We start from the raw sequence: 15,833 nt of genomic DNA, 5'->3' as shown, positions 1-15,833 counted from the left end.
AGTTCATGGCGCTGAGCCATTCTTGAGAAGCCGCCAACTGTGCAGCTACTCAAGAACTTCCTGACATTTTATGGAACACGAAGGTTCTTTACCGTATTCACAATAGCCCTCCACTGATCCCTATCCTGAGCCAGATCGATCCAATCCATACCAACCCATCCTGTCTCTTTAAGATCCATTTTAATATTATCCACCCACCTACGTCTTGTTATTCCTGGCAGTCTCTTTCCTTTTGGCTTTCCCACCAATATCCTATATATATTCCTCTTCTCCACCATTCGTGCTACGTGCTCTGTCCATCTCCTCCTCCTTGACTTGACCACTGTAATTATACTTGGCGAAAAGTACAAGTTATGAAGCTCCTTAGTATGCAGTTTTCTCCAACCTTCCGTCATTTTCTCTCTTCGGTCAAAATATTCTCCTCAACACCCTCAGTCTCTGATCCTCCCTTAATGGCAGAGGCCAAGTTTCACGCCCATACAAAACCAGAGGCAGAATTCTAGTTTTGTATATTATGTGTTTAGAAATTTGTACACATCCCCACATACACGTATTATTAGAATTATTAAATAAAGGAGGATGAGATGGGCAAGACCTATAGCCTTAATGGGAGAGATGAGAAATGCATGCAAAATTTTGGTCGGCAAACATGACGGGAAAGGACTGCGATGATCTAGCAATTGATGGAAGACAATACATGTAACGAAATATAAATAAAGAGACTGCAGAGTGAGTCAGAAATTTCGCGACTCAGATTCGTGAGACAGACGGACTGTGAGATGGGAACGAAATTATTTGTTTTGGAGGGGAACCAGTGGCTGTGCGAACAGAGTATTCAGTTTTAGAGTCTCATAAAAAGCGGAGAACTAGAGTTTATAAGTGACTGTTAGCTTCTCAACTAAGAGCTTGCTCCATAAATTAATTTTTAATTTGAATATATGACAATTTTCCTTTGGAACCTTAAAATGACCTACTTGAACTCCGAGAGCCTTTGATGATTGTTTTCTTTCCAGACGAGAGCAACACAGGGGTGGGTAGGCGTGCTTAAATTCTGGTTCATCACAACAATGCTTCATCGGGCGCCATCGCGCAGGCGCACAGCGTTTCGCAGTACTGGAGTTTCTTCAACGAGCTCTGCACAGACAGGTTCAGTTTCGTCATGCTCCAGCAGAGGAAGAATCAACACTAATGTGACTGGTCGCAAGGTGGGGGTTTTGGACACCCGGAGTCCCACTGAAGGGTCAGAGAACTGGACCAGCACACCGACCAGGGGCCCGCGTTGCAGCGTCGGAGGAGGCGATGTCGTGCCGTATACAAACCGAAGTCCAAGAAACAGTTTGGTACCGGAAAATAAAAGGACAAATCCCAGAAGCAGTCCGGTACCAGAATGTGATCCTAGTCCCAGAAACAGTCCGGTACCAGAATACGATCCTAGTCCCAGAAACAGTCCTGTACCAGAATACGATCCTAGTCCCAGAAACAGTCCTGTACCAGAATATGATCCTAGTCCCAGAAACAGCCCGGTACTAGAATACGATCCTAGTCCCAGACACAGTCCGGTACTAGAATACGATCCTAGTTCCAGAAGCAGTCCGGTACTAGAATGCGATCCTAGTCCTAGAAACAGTCCGGTACCAGAATACAATCTTGGTCCTAGAAACAGTTTAGTACCCGATTCAAATAGAAATTCTAGAAGCAGTTTAGTGCCCGATTCTTGTCGCAGCCCCAGAAACAGCTTAGTACCTGATCCAACTAAAGGCTCTAGAAGCAGTTTAGTACTCGATTCTTGTCGGAGTCCTAGAAACAGCTTAGTACCCGATCCAAATAGAAGCCCTAGAAGCAGTTTAGTACCAGATTCTTGTAGAAGTCCTAGAAAGAGTTCAGTACCCGATCCAAGTAGAAGCCCTAGAAGCAGTTTAGTATCCGATCCATACCGGAGTCCTAGAAACAGTTCAGTGCCCGACCTAAATAGAGGCCCTAGAAGCAGTTTAGCATCCGATCCATACCGGAGTCCTAGAAACAGTTCCGTACCCGATCCAAATAGAGGCCCTAGAAGCAGTTTAGTACCCGATCCATACCGGAGTCCTAGAAATAGTTTAATCCCGGATTCTAATCGGAGTAGAAGAAGGAGCTTGGCACCAGATTTTAACAGGAGTCCAAGGAGCAGTCTAGTTTCTGGCTCAACTAGGAATCAAAGAAACAGCTTGATTCCAGAAGCGTTTGATCGGTGTCCGAGGGGAAGTCTTGTACCGGATGGGGGAAGTAGCAGGAGGAGTCCACGAGGAAGCATCGCCTCTGCTTCCGGAGTAGTTGAAGCTGCGTTCGATAGGGCAGTTACCTTCATGGAGACGGAGCAACCAGGTCAGTGATGCCAACTGTTCTATACTTCGAGTACTTAATGTAGGAGCCATATTTTTATTGATGGAATCGTGAACAGTTTTTACTCTGTTGCGTTCACGTAGCTTAACATGTCTAGTATGAGAATTATTACTTACTGTCATCTCAAATGCAGCATATTATTTATTATATTTTTTATTGCTAGTTCGGTGGGAGTAAGTCCCTTGTACTGCGGCCACTTCTGGCCTATTGTACCAGCCCCAGATGATAGGTGAGGGTGATTGTGGAGCAATTGGTGGACTGAAGATTGGCAGGGGAAACCGAAGTACTCGGAGAAAACCTGCCCCAGCGCCACTTTGTCCACCATACATCCCGCTTGACCAGACCCTGGATCGAAAATTCTTGACCCTACCGAGACTCGAACTCCGACCAATCGGTCATCCAGCCCGTAGCCAGTTTCTATGCCGACTGCGCTATCCCGGCGCCGTTCCGTCGTACTCGGATGTTGACAATGTAATATATTAATTTTATAATGATTACATACTTATTTGTGTCATTATCTGATGACGACGCAGCCTCGGTTCTATTTTAGACAGAGAATATGAAACTCGCGGTACGTCCTAAGAACCCCCACTAAGAAGCAGAATGAAAGAGAAGAATGGTTACACTGTTTATGACACACCATATAGCACACCCACTTCTAGTTTGAATTTCAGTCCACAGAGACAGTCTTCCGGAATTGAATTATGAATTATTGGGTTTCATTTTCACGTCGTGTGACTCGAACGATCGTTATTGGCAACAGGGTGTTTCACAAGTTCCTTCATATCATTAAATTTGCCAGTTACAGATTTTATTCGAAAGCCCATCGAAATATTTGAGTTTAGGCCTACATTTCATTTTTGATCTTATTTCAATAAATGCCGATTGCGAATAAGAGTCTATGTTTCGTTATAGACCCAGATATTGCGTTCCGATATTATGACTTTGGCCAGGATGGAACGAAAGTCTCTACGTTTCTATATTACGCTTTCTGTTTGTTTGTTAAGGATAATCCGTATAATTCTTCCTTAAGACATGATTACCAGAATTGCCTACTTCAAAACCTATTTTTTATCGATGATGTCAGTTTCTGAAATTTATAACGTCGAATTATAGGATAACTGGAGAAGAAGGAATTGGATCTGTAATTTATACCAGGCTGCACGGCATAAAATACTAGAAGACAATGTTTTATGTAGTTACTGCGGCGAGAAATTAAGTAAAAAAGAATTTGTTTTGTTTTCTATCAGGTACATCACGCGGTACTAGGAGCCTGTCACCCTACAGAATGTCAGTGTCGGCTAGAGGCGCTCAGATGAACTTTGGCTACAGTGGCGGAATGGAATCTCGACGAGCAAGCAGCAATGTCAGCCAAGTAAGTGACATTACTGTACGTGGGTTCAAACCCGGCGGAGGTCGTGGAATTTTTAAGGGCGGAAAAATTCAGGGAACAAGTCCTCCGGGGAGGGACTTTAAGCCGTGGGTCCCGTGTCGTAGCTTTATGGCACGTAAAAGAACCTCATGTCTCCAAAGGAGGCCGCTGAGCAAAATTACGGACGTTTCCCGCCCAACAGTAGTCTATAATACCTCTGGTCGATGGGGGAAGCATTATAGATACCTCTCAGCTAGTAGAGCGGGTCTCGCTGGCTGGGCGGGACTGATGGTGAGCACCAGTACCGGTAGGATATAGAGACTGGTAGAATATTATAGAGGGAAGCACAATGGACCAAGACAGGTCTAAGTGCATGGGGGAAACCCACCCTCTCAAATAACTAACTAAGTAACATTACTTCATGACACGATAATAGATGTCACTGATATAAAATGATAGAACGAATCTAAAAATTATTGTATTCCGGGGTTTGACGCCATGTAGTTTAGTGAATCAGTACCAACGTTTCGGAGGAACCAATTGCCTCCACCTTCAGAGTACTCAGACACCGCCATAGCTCAGAAAATTAGTCCATGTCTCCATACTCTGGCGGCCTCGTTCGGTCCCAAGTCACGTCATATGGGATATATGGTTGTCAAAGTGGCACTGGTGCAGGTTTCCTCCAAGTGCTTTGGTTTTGCATGCTTGTTTTCATTCCGTTAACTGCTCTGCATTCACTAATCGCCCTGTCTTTATAGAGTGTATAGGTTGGATGCTTTTATTTCCTTGGCACCACAGCCCCAGTGGGCCTAGGCCTACCTCCATGAACTTCTCCGTTCACTTCGGTTTTTCTAGATCTTACACATACGGTAGGACTGCTTGGGCGAGTGATCAGCTCGTCGCAAGGCCTCTACCTGTAGACAAACACACAAAAACGCACACAAACATCCATGCCCTGAGTGGGATTCGAATCCACGATCCCGGCTTCCGAGCGAGTGAAGACAGTGCATGCCTTAGACCGCTCGGCTACCGTGACCGGCAGGTTGGATGCTTACACGTCATTAAATAACTAACTATGAAACATCCAGAGAAGTCACATTCCTGGAAACAGTAATCTTCATGGTCACTGGTTTTCGAACCACAAATCTTGCTCAGAAATTGATATGTAACTTCGTGTTTTGCTGTTGCCTGCGCCGTATGTTGAAAACTGTTCCGCTGTTTTGGAATACGCTGCAGCTGGCTTCCTCAGGCTGATGATGTAGAATGAAGATCTGGTCGTGATGTGGGAATAAAGGTAGAGTTGAGGGCCATAATGCTATGCAGTGAATATTTGGAGGAGAACAGCTGCAAAACAATCAAATTTGTGTCCGCGTTGACAGCTGAAGTTAAGGTTTTGACCATAACAAAGCTGAAATTTTACCAAATATTCCAAAACATTTACATTCTGGAGGAACTAATGCTCAGTCATTATTAGGAAAACTCTTTAGAATATTTAAGAAGTGTTTTTTTCCTTAGTATCCACATGCGTCCCACGTGTAAAGGTGATGTAATAGATACAACGGATGCCTTCTGGTGGCCCGAGGTAATCGTTAACGACACTGGCTAATTGAACCCCAGTGCCAAGCAGCCCTCTGCACGATGCTTCACACCTTGGCTTGGGTGGACCATTGCGCTGTTCGCCATGTTTTCAGATGTTACCCACCTCCGCGACGAGGTCACCAGGCTTGGCTTTTGGAGAGGTTCCTTTTCCTTACTCTTCTACCTCTTCAGAGAAGTGATCGGCACAATTATGCTCCCTGGGCCGCAAGTGGTTTAAAGGAGAAGGTTTTAGTGGCTGAGATGTGTGAATAAAATGGATGAAACAAGAGCGGCTTAGAAATTTTTGGAATGTAAGTCAGAATGTAGGAGGAATTTTGAAGGCCCAGATTTATGTAGCTGGTAGTTGTAAAGTACGATTCGCAAGAGCTGAAAATGAAGAGCTGGATGCAAAAAACGTATAATAGAGGGCATACATATGTTGCGAAAGAGGCTAAGGTTCTTAGATGGCCACAGAACCAAGTAGTAAATAAGTAAGTAAGTAAGTAAGTAAGTTGTATTACTGTTGTAGGTGTCTTCAGACGATCGGCGGCACCTCTTTGAACGCAGCAGGTTAAGTTCTGATGTGGGACTTAGTGAATATGGTTCTTTTGTCTACCAGCTGAACGACGCCCATGTGGAGGCGTCTGGAAGTTGTGATTTCATGTGCCGCGCACTACAGATTGTGTACAAGACAGGTGAGTGCCTCTGTAATGAGCATAACAACTTACTGACTAGCAAACTATACCAAATATCAAAGTCACGTGGTTAGCACTCCAGTTTTGTTTGCAGGCGGCCCCAAATTCAAATCTCCTCTTGAAGACTAGCTCTCCTGACTGTGTTTTCAAGGTTTGACTCCGTCCCTTCAAGTAGTTGCTGGTATGGAGTCTTAAATTAAACCTCATCGCTCCCTTTCATGTGCTTTCCGATTCATTATTCAGTAGCTGTCTCACCATTTCAGCAGATAGGATAGCTTTCTCAGTATAGTGACAAAACTGTGGCATGGATGATTTGGAGGTTTCGATTTGATTCCCAGGAACGTAGAGATTTATCTGTTCTCCACACCTCCCAGATAAATTCTGTGGGTCACCAAGCCTCTTATTCAATTTCTCTGGGAGTACGTCTGACCTCCATCTAATGTTGAGTTTAGACGTGGCGAATCTATATAACTCCACCCCTTCAATCATAATCATGGTACAACTTTACCTTACCTGTCATCTGACACTATATAGACTAACCTGCTGAAAGCGTTGGTACGTAACTCCTGAAGTGACTGCCTGTGTTCATGTCACAGAAGGAAGGCCCATGGATGGTGGTGATGACAGTACTCAAGGCTTCCCTCTATGTGCCTACTATTGTATCCCCACCCCAGATCTTTCTGGCCTGTCAGCAAGTGCAAAGTGCTTGTCAGCTGGGAAACTTTCCACTACATAGATTCCTGTGGAAAATATGGCCAAACGGCCAGAGCGAAATACAGAGAAGTATACTGGAGGGGAATTGGAGATGTAGTGGGAAGTAGCCCATGCGACTTCTGTCCTCGGCCTCAGCATAGCTATTTAAGGACAAAGTAAGAGATATGTGAAGTTCTTATGGCGTGAAAATTTAGATTATAGCCACCGTGTAGTCTGGTAGAAGGAAACCAACGTTTTGGAGAAACGTACCATCCCCATTTTAATGGCAGAAAATTGAGGCAGTATGCTGTTTCTCTGAAATGTTATTTCCCACCTACCAGAATAAATGATGATGTAACCCGAAAGACTCCATTTTAGGTCATTAAGATAAAAGGTAAAGCTAAATATATCCCACTGCTTAATTAGTTAAGCACTATGCCATGAAGACATATGGGGAAGTGAGGGTATGGCTCCACTCATTCTTAACCTCAGCAGAAGATGGTGGTGAGTAGTCAGCTTCATACCCCTGCCGCTATAACCTCAGGTAAAGAGCTCCCAGTTCACATCGGATAGGAAGCTGGATGAGCCAGAACCAGTCTGGACATTGTGGAGAACAGAAAAATCACTTTCCCCTGCCAATTACGTTGACTAAATGTCTTCAGCTAGTATAGGGAATATCAGTTTGACAACTGGGGTTTTGGGGTTTGATACTTGGCAAGGGTGAGTGATTTCTCACTTGTCCACAGCATCCAGTCAGAAGCTGGTGCCCTCTGAGCATTCTATTCAGTGGATATGGGGGGCCTCTTTTCCAGAGGATTAATTGGTTTAGGGACTAAAACTGACCGCTCACCACTATGTAATGCTGAAGTCAAGAATATATGGAGCTTCATGGCACGGGACATAACTAAGCACGGGAAGAGCTTTGCCGTAACATTAACTACAGCTGAAGAAATAACTACAATATATAATTGCTTGTGTTGTTTCAGTGGTGGTCACCGTGATCCTAATGTGTCTGACGGCTCTTCCTTTATTCATGCTTATCATGGGTGAGGTGCTGTTTGCATGTCTGCATGCTAGCATGCTGCATGTATCCATATGTGTAAGGGTCGAAACCTGTGATATGTTGCTCGCTTGTCTAGTTGCAGCATTTTTACAAAACCTGCAAAATGTTTCTATGACACTGTTAGTAACTAGACTATATAGTGTCAAAAATGAAATGCATGATGATTTGTATAAAAAAATTGGGGGGAAAGCGGTTGTGACCAAGTTATGCTACTCTCCTGACATTTGCCTGGAAGTACTGAGGAAAATCATGAAGAACAATTTTCAGACTAGCTCCTGGTCCTACTGAAATTCGAAGTTTGCACCTCCTGGATATAAGCCTAGACCATTACCCCTACTCTAACTCATTTAGTCAGAATTGTATTAGTTAGTTAAATTCTTGGGGTGGGGTGAGACTGAGTCCAGTTGGTACAACGGCCACTAATTGGCCTATTGTACCAGCCCCGAATAATAGATGAAGATAAATATGGAGCAGTAAGTGGAATAAGAATTGGCAGGGGAAACCGAAGTACTCAGATAAAAACTGCTTCAGTGCCACTTTGTCCACCACAAATCACACTTGACCAGACCCGGGATCGAACCCGGGAAGACGGCGACTGAATACAAAGAAGAAACCTACATTTTTGCAACTTCTTCTTTTCTTTTTCTTTGCTTTTAAGCTAAAGCATTATTACTCAGACTTTGACCTCTTGAGCTGCAGTGCCAATGACAATCTCCACAAAGTGAATATTAAATAAATATGATAGGATACTCTTCCGTTTGGTTGAATTGGATCTGCATTTCGGCTTCAAGGAACAATTTGTAGGTCTGACAAATGAATACATATGCACACAATGATTACGATCGTAAACAGTTATTTTTATTATTAAGAACTTACAAACTGTTGAACATTTCTGTAGATTTGAACATCAAATCGTAAATAATTTTTTGAATCCTCCAGAATATTTTGCAAACTTACAAGGTCCTTCGACAGGGTGGCCGTCTCTGTGTTGTTTGAAACTGAGTGTTTGAACCTAACTAATTGACTTCATGGAGTTGGGCCCTTTTGAGAACCTGCCAGTTGCGCAGCTGCTCAAGAATTTTGCAACATTTTATGGAATCTGAATGTTCATTACCGTGTTCACAGGAACCCTCCACTAGTCCCTATCCTGAGACAGATTAATCCAGTCCATACTACCCCATCCTGTGTAAGATCGACCATAGTACGTGTATTATCCTCCCACCTATGTCTAGATGAGTAGGCTAACGGCTGAACCATGGAATCGGTGTTTGTTTCCCAGTAGGTGGAAGAGATTTTTCTCTTCTCTGCAGTGGCCAAATTGCCTCTGTGGCACACCCAGTCTCCTATTAAATGAGTACCTGAGGATCTTCTTCAGGGCGTCCACACCATCTCTGGGAACCACCGAGCCTCATGTCCAGTGGGGTACACCAAGGCTCTTCCCGCAGTATCCTAACCAGCTTTGGAGACCACTCAATGCCCAGCCCGTAGATACTGGGTGTTCTTTCATAAGTATTAAAGGCTCAAGGCTGGCCACTCACCTCCATCTTACGCTGTTATGAATGCGTGGAGCTGTTAAGCACAGGGACGACTTACTGTTGCTTGGAACTACACTGACCATAGTGTCATTGTAAGAGTGTAATGCCTCAAGTTATAACAGAAGACTGGAAGGCAAGTACTCCATAATGTAGTACACAAAGTTAATGCTGGCATTACTTGAAGTTTATTAAACTTACCGTGCTTGAAATTGGAAATAATAAAATGCAAATTAGTGAAAGTCTCCAATTTCGAATTTAAAGAACACTAGCCGAAGGATTTAGGTGCTGATAATACGTCACAAACAGATGGAAAGACATGACCTCCAAGAAAAACGTTCTTTTTGCTCTGTTGGAAACGCCTTAAAAACGAGTTTTTTTTTCCTTGTCAAATATGACAACGGTTATCAGTCACTTTGACCGCCTCTGTGGTCTAGTGGTCAGAGTTCGTGGCTACAGATCCAGAGGTCATAGGTTCTATTCCCGGCGCTACCAGATTTTCTGAGAAGTAGTGGGTCTGGAACGGGGTCCTCTCAGCCTCGTGTGGATAATTGAGGAGCTACTTGAATGGAAAATTATCGCCTCCGGTCTAGAAAAACCGAAATTAACGGCCGTTGGGATTCGTTGGGCTGACCACGCGACACCCTCTATCCGTTAAATTTGGTACTAACTTCGCCGACAAGCGGCGATCGCTCGGTCGGTATAGTTCGCTTGCAGGCTAAAGCCACGGAGTTTGTCAGTCACTTTACCGCCCATTATTAGGGCCTAAGTATTCTGTGGATTCTCTCCCTTTGCTCCCGTGTCACCTGTGATAACGCCTCCTGAACCTCCTATGTTTTGTGAGCTCTGAGATCCTCACAGCGGCGATGGAGTATTATTTTATTTTGGGATGTGACGCCGTGTATTTTTCAGTTAGGTGCTAGCATTTCAGAGCAATCTACTGCCTCTATTTTCGGCATAGAAGAGAACCTTAGACCCTGAAGCGGAGGCAACAGTATCCTACGAAGCATTATCACGTATCTAGCTGATTCAACAGCGTCACATCCCACAAACTGCTTTCTCGTTTACCGAAAGTTGCATCCATATATAAATCTCTATATGTTATTTGTGTGTTTGCTGTAGATTGATATGCGAGATATCGATATTTTTTCAATTGTTTTCGTCGGAATGCGTTGTTTTGGCCCACGTTGCACGCCATTGTTTCTGAAATACCTACCTCCACTAACTTCTTTACGTCCATTCTCTTTAGTTCTTTTATTTGTAACATTGTTGTAAAACCGCATGAAAATTTGACTTCATTGCCTACACGTACACACGAACGTGTTGACTATTGATATAAGCGAGAATATGTATTTGTGTTTGACGTCAGTTGTTAAGGGAGATACTGACATTTTAAACATTTCCTTGTCGGAATGCACTGTATGTACCCGTGTATAGTTTCTAGGCGCTTCTTACAAGCTATTGATTTTTAAATACTGGTCTTCACTGCCTTCTTACTGTTCCATTCTCAATTTGTATTTTTTTATAGGCGAGCATGTCAGCGTTATTATTGCTTGAATTTGTCGTATATCGATGCATTCGAGATATCGCTGATTGCAAGAATGCCATTTTAGAATGCAATTTATTTCATATGTATTTTCTTGCAACATATCGAAATCCACTGCAACTTATGTAATGTTATTATTCGCATGATTTACGTTCTAATTCTACTGTGTTGATCGCTTATTCGGGATATCGATGTGTCGCAGGGGTGCAGTTTCTGCGGGACTGCCCCGTAGAGCCTCAGATTCCAGTGTACATGCTGGTAGGGGGAAGTTTCGGGACGCTGAAGATGCTGTGGCTCTTGTGGCGACAGATAAGCTCACGGCGCTACGAGCTTCTAGACCTCACAGCCCAAGTTTCCAACCTTGACGATGGCACACTAGTACCATCTGCTGGCACACGAATGTTATCAACGGCGCTCTCTCTGTTCCTCGTCGTTTGGTTCGCCCTTGGGAACTACTGGGTCCTGCACGTCGCCTGGCCGGATTTTGAACCTACTCTGTTCGAACCCAACAAATGGTGCCACAAAACGCTGTACCTGTTTGCTTTAGTTCACTTCATTGTTATTTATTCCGTGTTTGCGCTGGTGGGGATTGTTGCTATTATTCTCTTGTACTGCTACCTGCTGAAGTGTCCTGTACTTACACGGTACAAGTAGGACACGGATCAAGGCCTTCAGCCGGCCTTGAGGGCGAAGGACACCGCAGTGTGATCCTTGGATGTCTTGTGCTGTCATGGTCGTCAGTAAGCCTCGTGCTTCCAGTGGGCGATAGGTTGGTATAATTGTGATATGATGCTTCTCGAAGGCGCTGAAATCCGTTAACAAAATCTTTGGAAGAAGAAATTTGCAAAGTCTCCTGATGTAATGGTTAGAAATGAGCGTGATTCCTTATTCCTCTGTTCTGAAAATGCTTTAATTGGCCTTCCTACAGATATGTCACATATTTCAAAGCACTCTCTTCTGGAATATAACGCTGTGTAGTGCGTTGAAAGTCAACAGACGTTTCGAAGGAACATGTCGCTTCCATCTTCGGGCTCGAAGAATAAGCCGAGCAAGAAACCATCACGTAAGCAGGTGCAAGCAGAATTTCGCCCTGGTTTCTTGCTTCGGCGCTGAATATGAATGTGACATGTTCCTTCAAAATGCCTGTTGACTTTCTACGGACTACACAATGTTATATCTCAGAAGACAGTACTGATTTGAGGTATTTAGGAAGTTCGGCGTTTGAATGCCCTCACGTGGGATGATACACATACGACGTTCTGTGATGAGCCGATCAGGTACTGAAGTAATATTATAGTTATTACCTCTTACAGTTCTAGAGGTTTCAGTGTTGGTGTTACTAATGAGAGGGATTATATGAAGTATGCCGTTGAGATGGCCTTAGGTGGTATGACGTATGTGCCGAGTTTCGTAAAGATCGGTTCAGCTGCCCAGCATTTGTTACGGTGGGTACTCATACAGCAAGGTGATCTCATAAGCCTACTTTCTTTTTTAAAAGTACGGAAAGTAAAAAAAGTAATTTGAAGATTGTGTTTAAGAACGGCTTCTGTTTCTGTAATTTTGGCAACAAATTTGATTTTCTTTTATTTCGTAGATATGATGCTGAATCAAAATTCATTAAGTCGGAACTCTGTGATTCTTAAATACAGCGTTAAAAATATGCATTGGAGGCTCTCATTGTGGTACCTGTGAAGTGTACTATCCCCTGGGGTGTGAAACTACGCAGTCTGATAGATGTTCACCGACGTTTCGGTGGAACCTACTCGCTCCATCTTCAGCAGCGAAGAGCAAGCCAAACAACCAGCATGAAAGAAGCTGAAATCAGAAGTGTTTGCTTGTCTTCTACATGAAGATGGGGGCAGAACGTTCCTCTGGAATATCGGTGAGCGTTCACCGCACTAAACGGAATCACAGTTCGGTTCTTGTTTAAACGGATTTTAATGTCTCAAATCTGGCTTCATAATACGGTGCGTGAGAAGTACTGCCATCTGCCGCCTCCTTGCCCAGTTCCCCCTGCTCTGTTGGGTCACTGTTACGCAACGATGCTATACGGTTATTGCCATAATCATGAAGTCTTTGTCTATGAAATACATATTTTGTTGCAGAACGAAGTAAACAACGAAAGGACGTTCTCTTGATTTTCTCTTAATCTTCGTCCGCTATACGCCTCTCTCTCTCTCTCACTGTCTCTGCCGTCTTTCTACGAATTACACACATATATTTTTTCGACGCCACAAATGGCATGAAACCTGCATTCAGTGACCGTCCTTTTCTTTAAGATCTGTACTGCATTTCACTTTCTTAAGACGTGAACAATTACCAGTTGTTTGTGGGGCCATTACGGCGAAACATAATGTCATAATGACTGATATAAAAGTTAAGTACAAATTAATATTATAACATTTGTCTACTATTTTATAAATTTGTATAAAATTTTGGAACCAAAATGTAATAAACTGGTGACTGAATTTGTTTATTTACATTCACGTCTTAAATTAATGTGACTGAGTACAGATCTTTTGATGTAGATTGATCATAAGGCATATTATTGTATTCTGAAATATATTTAATCTCCCGTATTAGGGATTTGTCATACCAATAATATATAGATACCACTATTTTAAGAAGAATAGTTTGAATTTACTGAAATGACTTTTGAAGTATGTGCACATAAGATGTAACAAAATGTCTCCTGGACCCCTATCCCGATGCAAATTCCTCACACAATACAAATATAATGAGCAGTGTTAATCCTGTTGAGAATCCAATTGAAGGAATGGTTACCCGCCCCATGAAGCGTCGAGTCCCATCTAGCGGTGTCAGAACGTAATTCGTCTGTCAAGCAAAAATCAAATAGTTAATACAAATACAGTTGGTATTGCAGACCAAATTGTACATTAACTAGATATAGTTTATTGTTGTCACATATTGAGTAATACAAGATAAATGGACCACGTTTATAAGACTTAAAGATTTCAATTAGGAAAGTTTAATTAGATGTTTATAACAGATTCATGTAAATTGGAATTGAAATAAACATGGGGGCCGCCAGGACTTCTTCTGAGGAGGTGGAGCCAGAAGCTTTGCTCGCAAACTTACGCAGCAGATCAAGAATATTTTTTAATAACCGATCGTCCAAGAATTTTCAGGATGGAAGAATATTTGTTTTAAAATAATTTTAAAATTTTGTATTTACGAGTATATAAGGTAGTTTTTTCTGATTATTTAAAAAATCCAGGGCGGAACTTTTGCCTGCCTTACCCCATGCCTGCCGGCGCCCATGAAAATAACCTGTTTATCATATTCCCTGCACCTGTCATAAAGCAGGCCTCTGTGAAATTCAGTAAATGTAAGAAATCAGCCTGAAATTCAGTATGTTTAGTATTATCGTGTAATAAACCACAAACAACACGTTTTTGTTTAGCCGCTTACGGAAAAAAAAGAACAATATTTGAATTCTGTCAGTTTAATCTGAAAATGTTTATATTATCATGACATAATAGGCATTGCTTCTACCGTGTCTGAGCATCATATAGTGCTTTTTAAGGAATAAGTACATACGTAGCATTCAGCATGCAAAATTCACGTTTGCAGTTTGGTGTGCAGTGCTTTTCTACAGCGACATGTTACGAAATTTCGATCACCAGGTTATATTATATTTATTTTGGGGGGAAATTTTTAACGAACCTTCTGATTTCACAACATAGGCTATTCTTCGGTAGGTGAGCAACTGTGAGGGAGAGCCGGGATAGCTCAGTCGGTATAGCGACTGGCTACGAGCTGGACGGCTAAGGGATCGGAATTCCAAACCCGTTGGTGTCAAGAATTTTCTCTTCTTCATGGCGTACAGACCGGCTCTGAGGCCCAACCAGCCTCCTATCCAGTGGGTACCGTTTTTTTTTTCTGGAGGTAAATCGGCAGGGGCGCGAAGCTGACCTCTCACCTCCAGCTAGTGCCGAGACCAAGAAAGCTTTGATCTATATATGCACTCTCCCATACGTCTTCATGGCGTAGTGCTTAATTAGTGAAGTTCAGGGAAAACATTGCCTTTTGTCTAGGCGAGCAACTGTTCCCTCCTCAAGAAGAAGTTACTTCAGAAGAATTCATTCAAATCATAAGTTCTCTGCACAACATATCACGATAATCAACTAAACTTCGCAAAAATATTATATACTTNAACGTCGGTTAACACCACATATACACGGTGCCAAATCCCAGAAAACTGCTTTCTTCATAGTCACCGCCGTGAAAGCCCCAAATCTTATAATTAATGTAACTTTAAGCTCACCAACCATGTACCTGGCAATGTCAAGAGTGTAATCATTTTTACGATGTTCGAAAGGTATCCTGAGAGATTATACCAGGTTCGGATATGCTACTGATAGATGGCGGGGGAAGAGAACAGCAGAGGTTTTGAATGTATATGTATACAAATTCTGTAATATGAATACGAATTTGTTTGTGGCCTACGAGACCATGGCGTCGCACTAACGTGTCATTATCATTCAAATGCAGTTGGCAAACAGTTGGGCAGTTGGATGGTCAGAAGAAGTTTCGTACTTGATAGAGCATCCTCCCTGAAAAACGTTTACAGTTATCATAAACTTGCTTAATACATAGGAATATTGTATTTCTGCGTCGTATTATGTCATATTATTTATATAGTCATAGAACAGCGAAAGTAATAATAAACATTTCCATGATCAAAATATGGGCATACTGAGAAGTAGCCTTTTGAAGCGTGGAGCTCATTTAAATTATATTAAAAAGAATTCAGTTCCTACCACGCACAAAATACTGTATTTCCATTACAAGAACCAGTCTGTTAATGCTGTTCAGGGAAATAATCTATCCTTATTCTGAAAACAGTACGAAACTTATACGTGCCTTTGAAAGGAAAGATAGACCATTCTAATATATTGAATCGGGTGCTTTAAAGATTTAAAATACTATTCCACATGCTTGTTTCAGTTTG

The 15,833-nt window shown here is 42.5% G+C and overlaps 1 protein-coding gene across 4 annotated transcripts in view; it reads left to right on the top strand.

Moving 5' to 3' along the window:
- LOC111863878 overlaps window positions 1–14,749 on the top strand; it is a 478,046-nt gene extending 463,297 nt beyond the window's left edge. For all 4 annotated transcript variants that reach the window (XM_033751255.1, XM_023850660.2, XM_033751257.1 and 1 more), the window contains 5 exons: window positions 1,014–2,361; window positions 3,630–3,754; window positions 5,859–6,024; window positions 7,704–7,763; window positions 11,061–14,749. In XM_033751255.1, coding sequence (XP_033607146.1) covers window positions 1,068–2,361; window positions 3,630–3,754; window positions 5,859–6,024; window positions 7,704–7,763; window positions 11,061–11,512 — 2,097 coding nt within the window. In that variant the 5' untranslated portion in view covers window positions 1,014–1,067 and the 3' untranslated portion in view covers window positions 11,513–14,749. The remainder of the gene's footprint in view (window positions 1–1,013; window positions 2,362–3,629; window positions 3,755–5,858; window positions 6,025–7,703; window positions 7,764–11,060) is intronic.
- The last annotated feature ends 1,084 nt before the right edge of the window (window positions 14,750–15,833 follow it).

The sequence above is a fragment of the Cryptotermes secundus genome, unplaced genomic scaffold (assembly GCF_002891405.2).
Source record: "Cryptotermes secundus unplaced genomic scaffold, Csec_1.0 scaffold171, whole genome shotgun sequence".
Taxonomy (NCBI): domain Eukaryota; kingdom Metazoa; phylum Arthropoda; class Insecta; order Blattodea; family Kalotermitidae; genus Cryptotermes; species Cryptotermes secundus.
The sequence above is the reverse complement of the archived record's forward strand: the minus strand, read 5'-3'. Positions and strand labels throughout refer to the sequence as shown.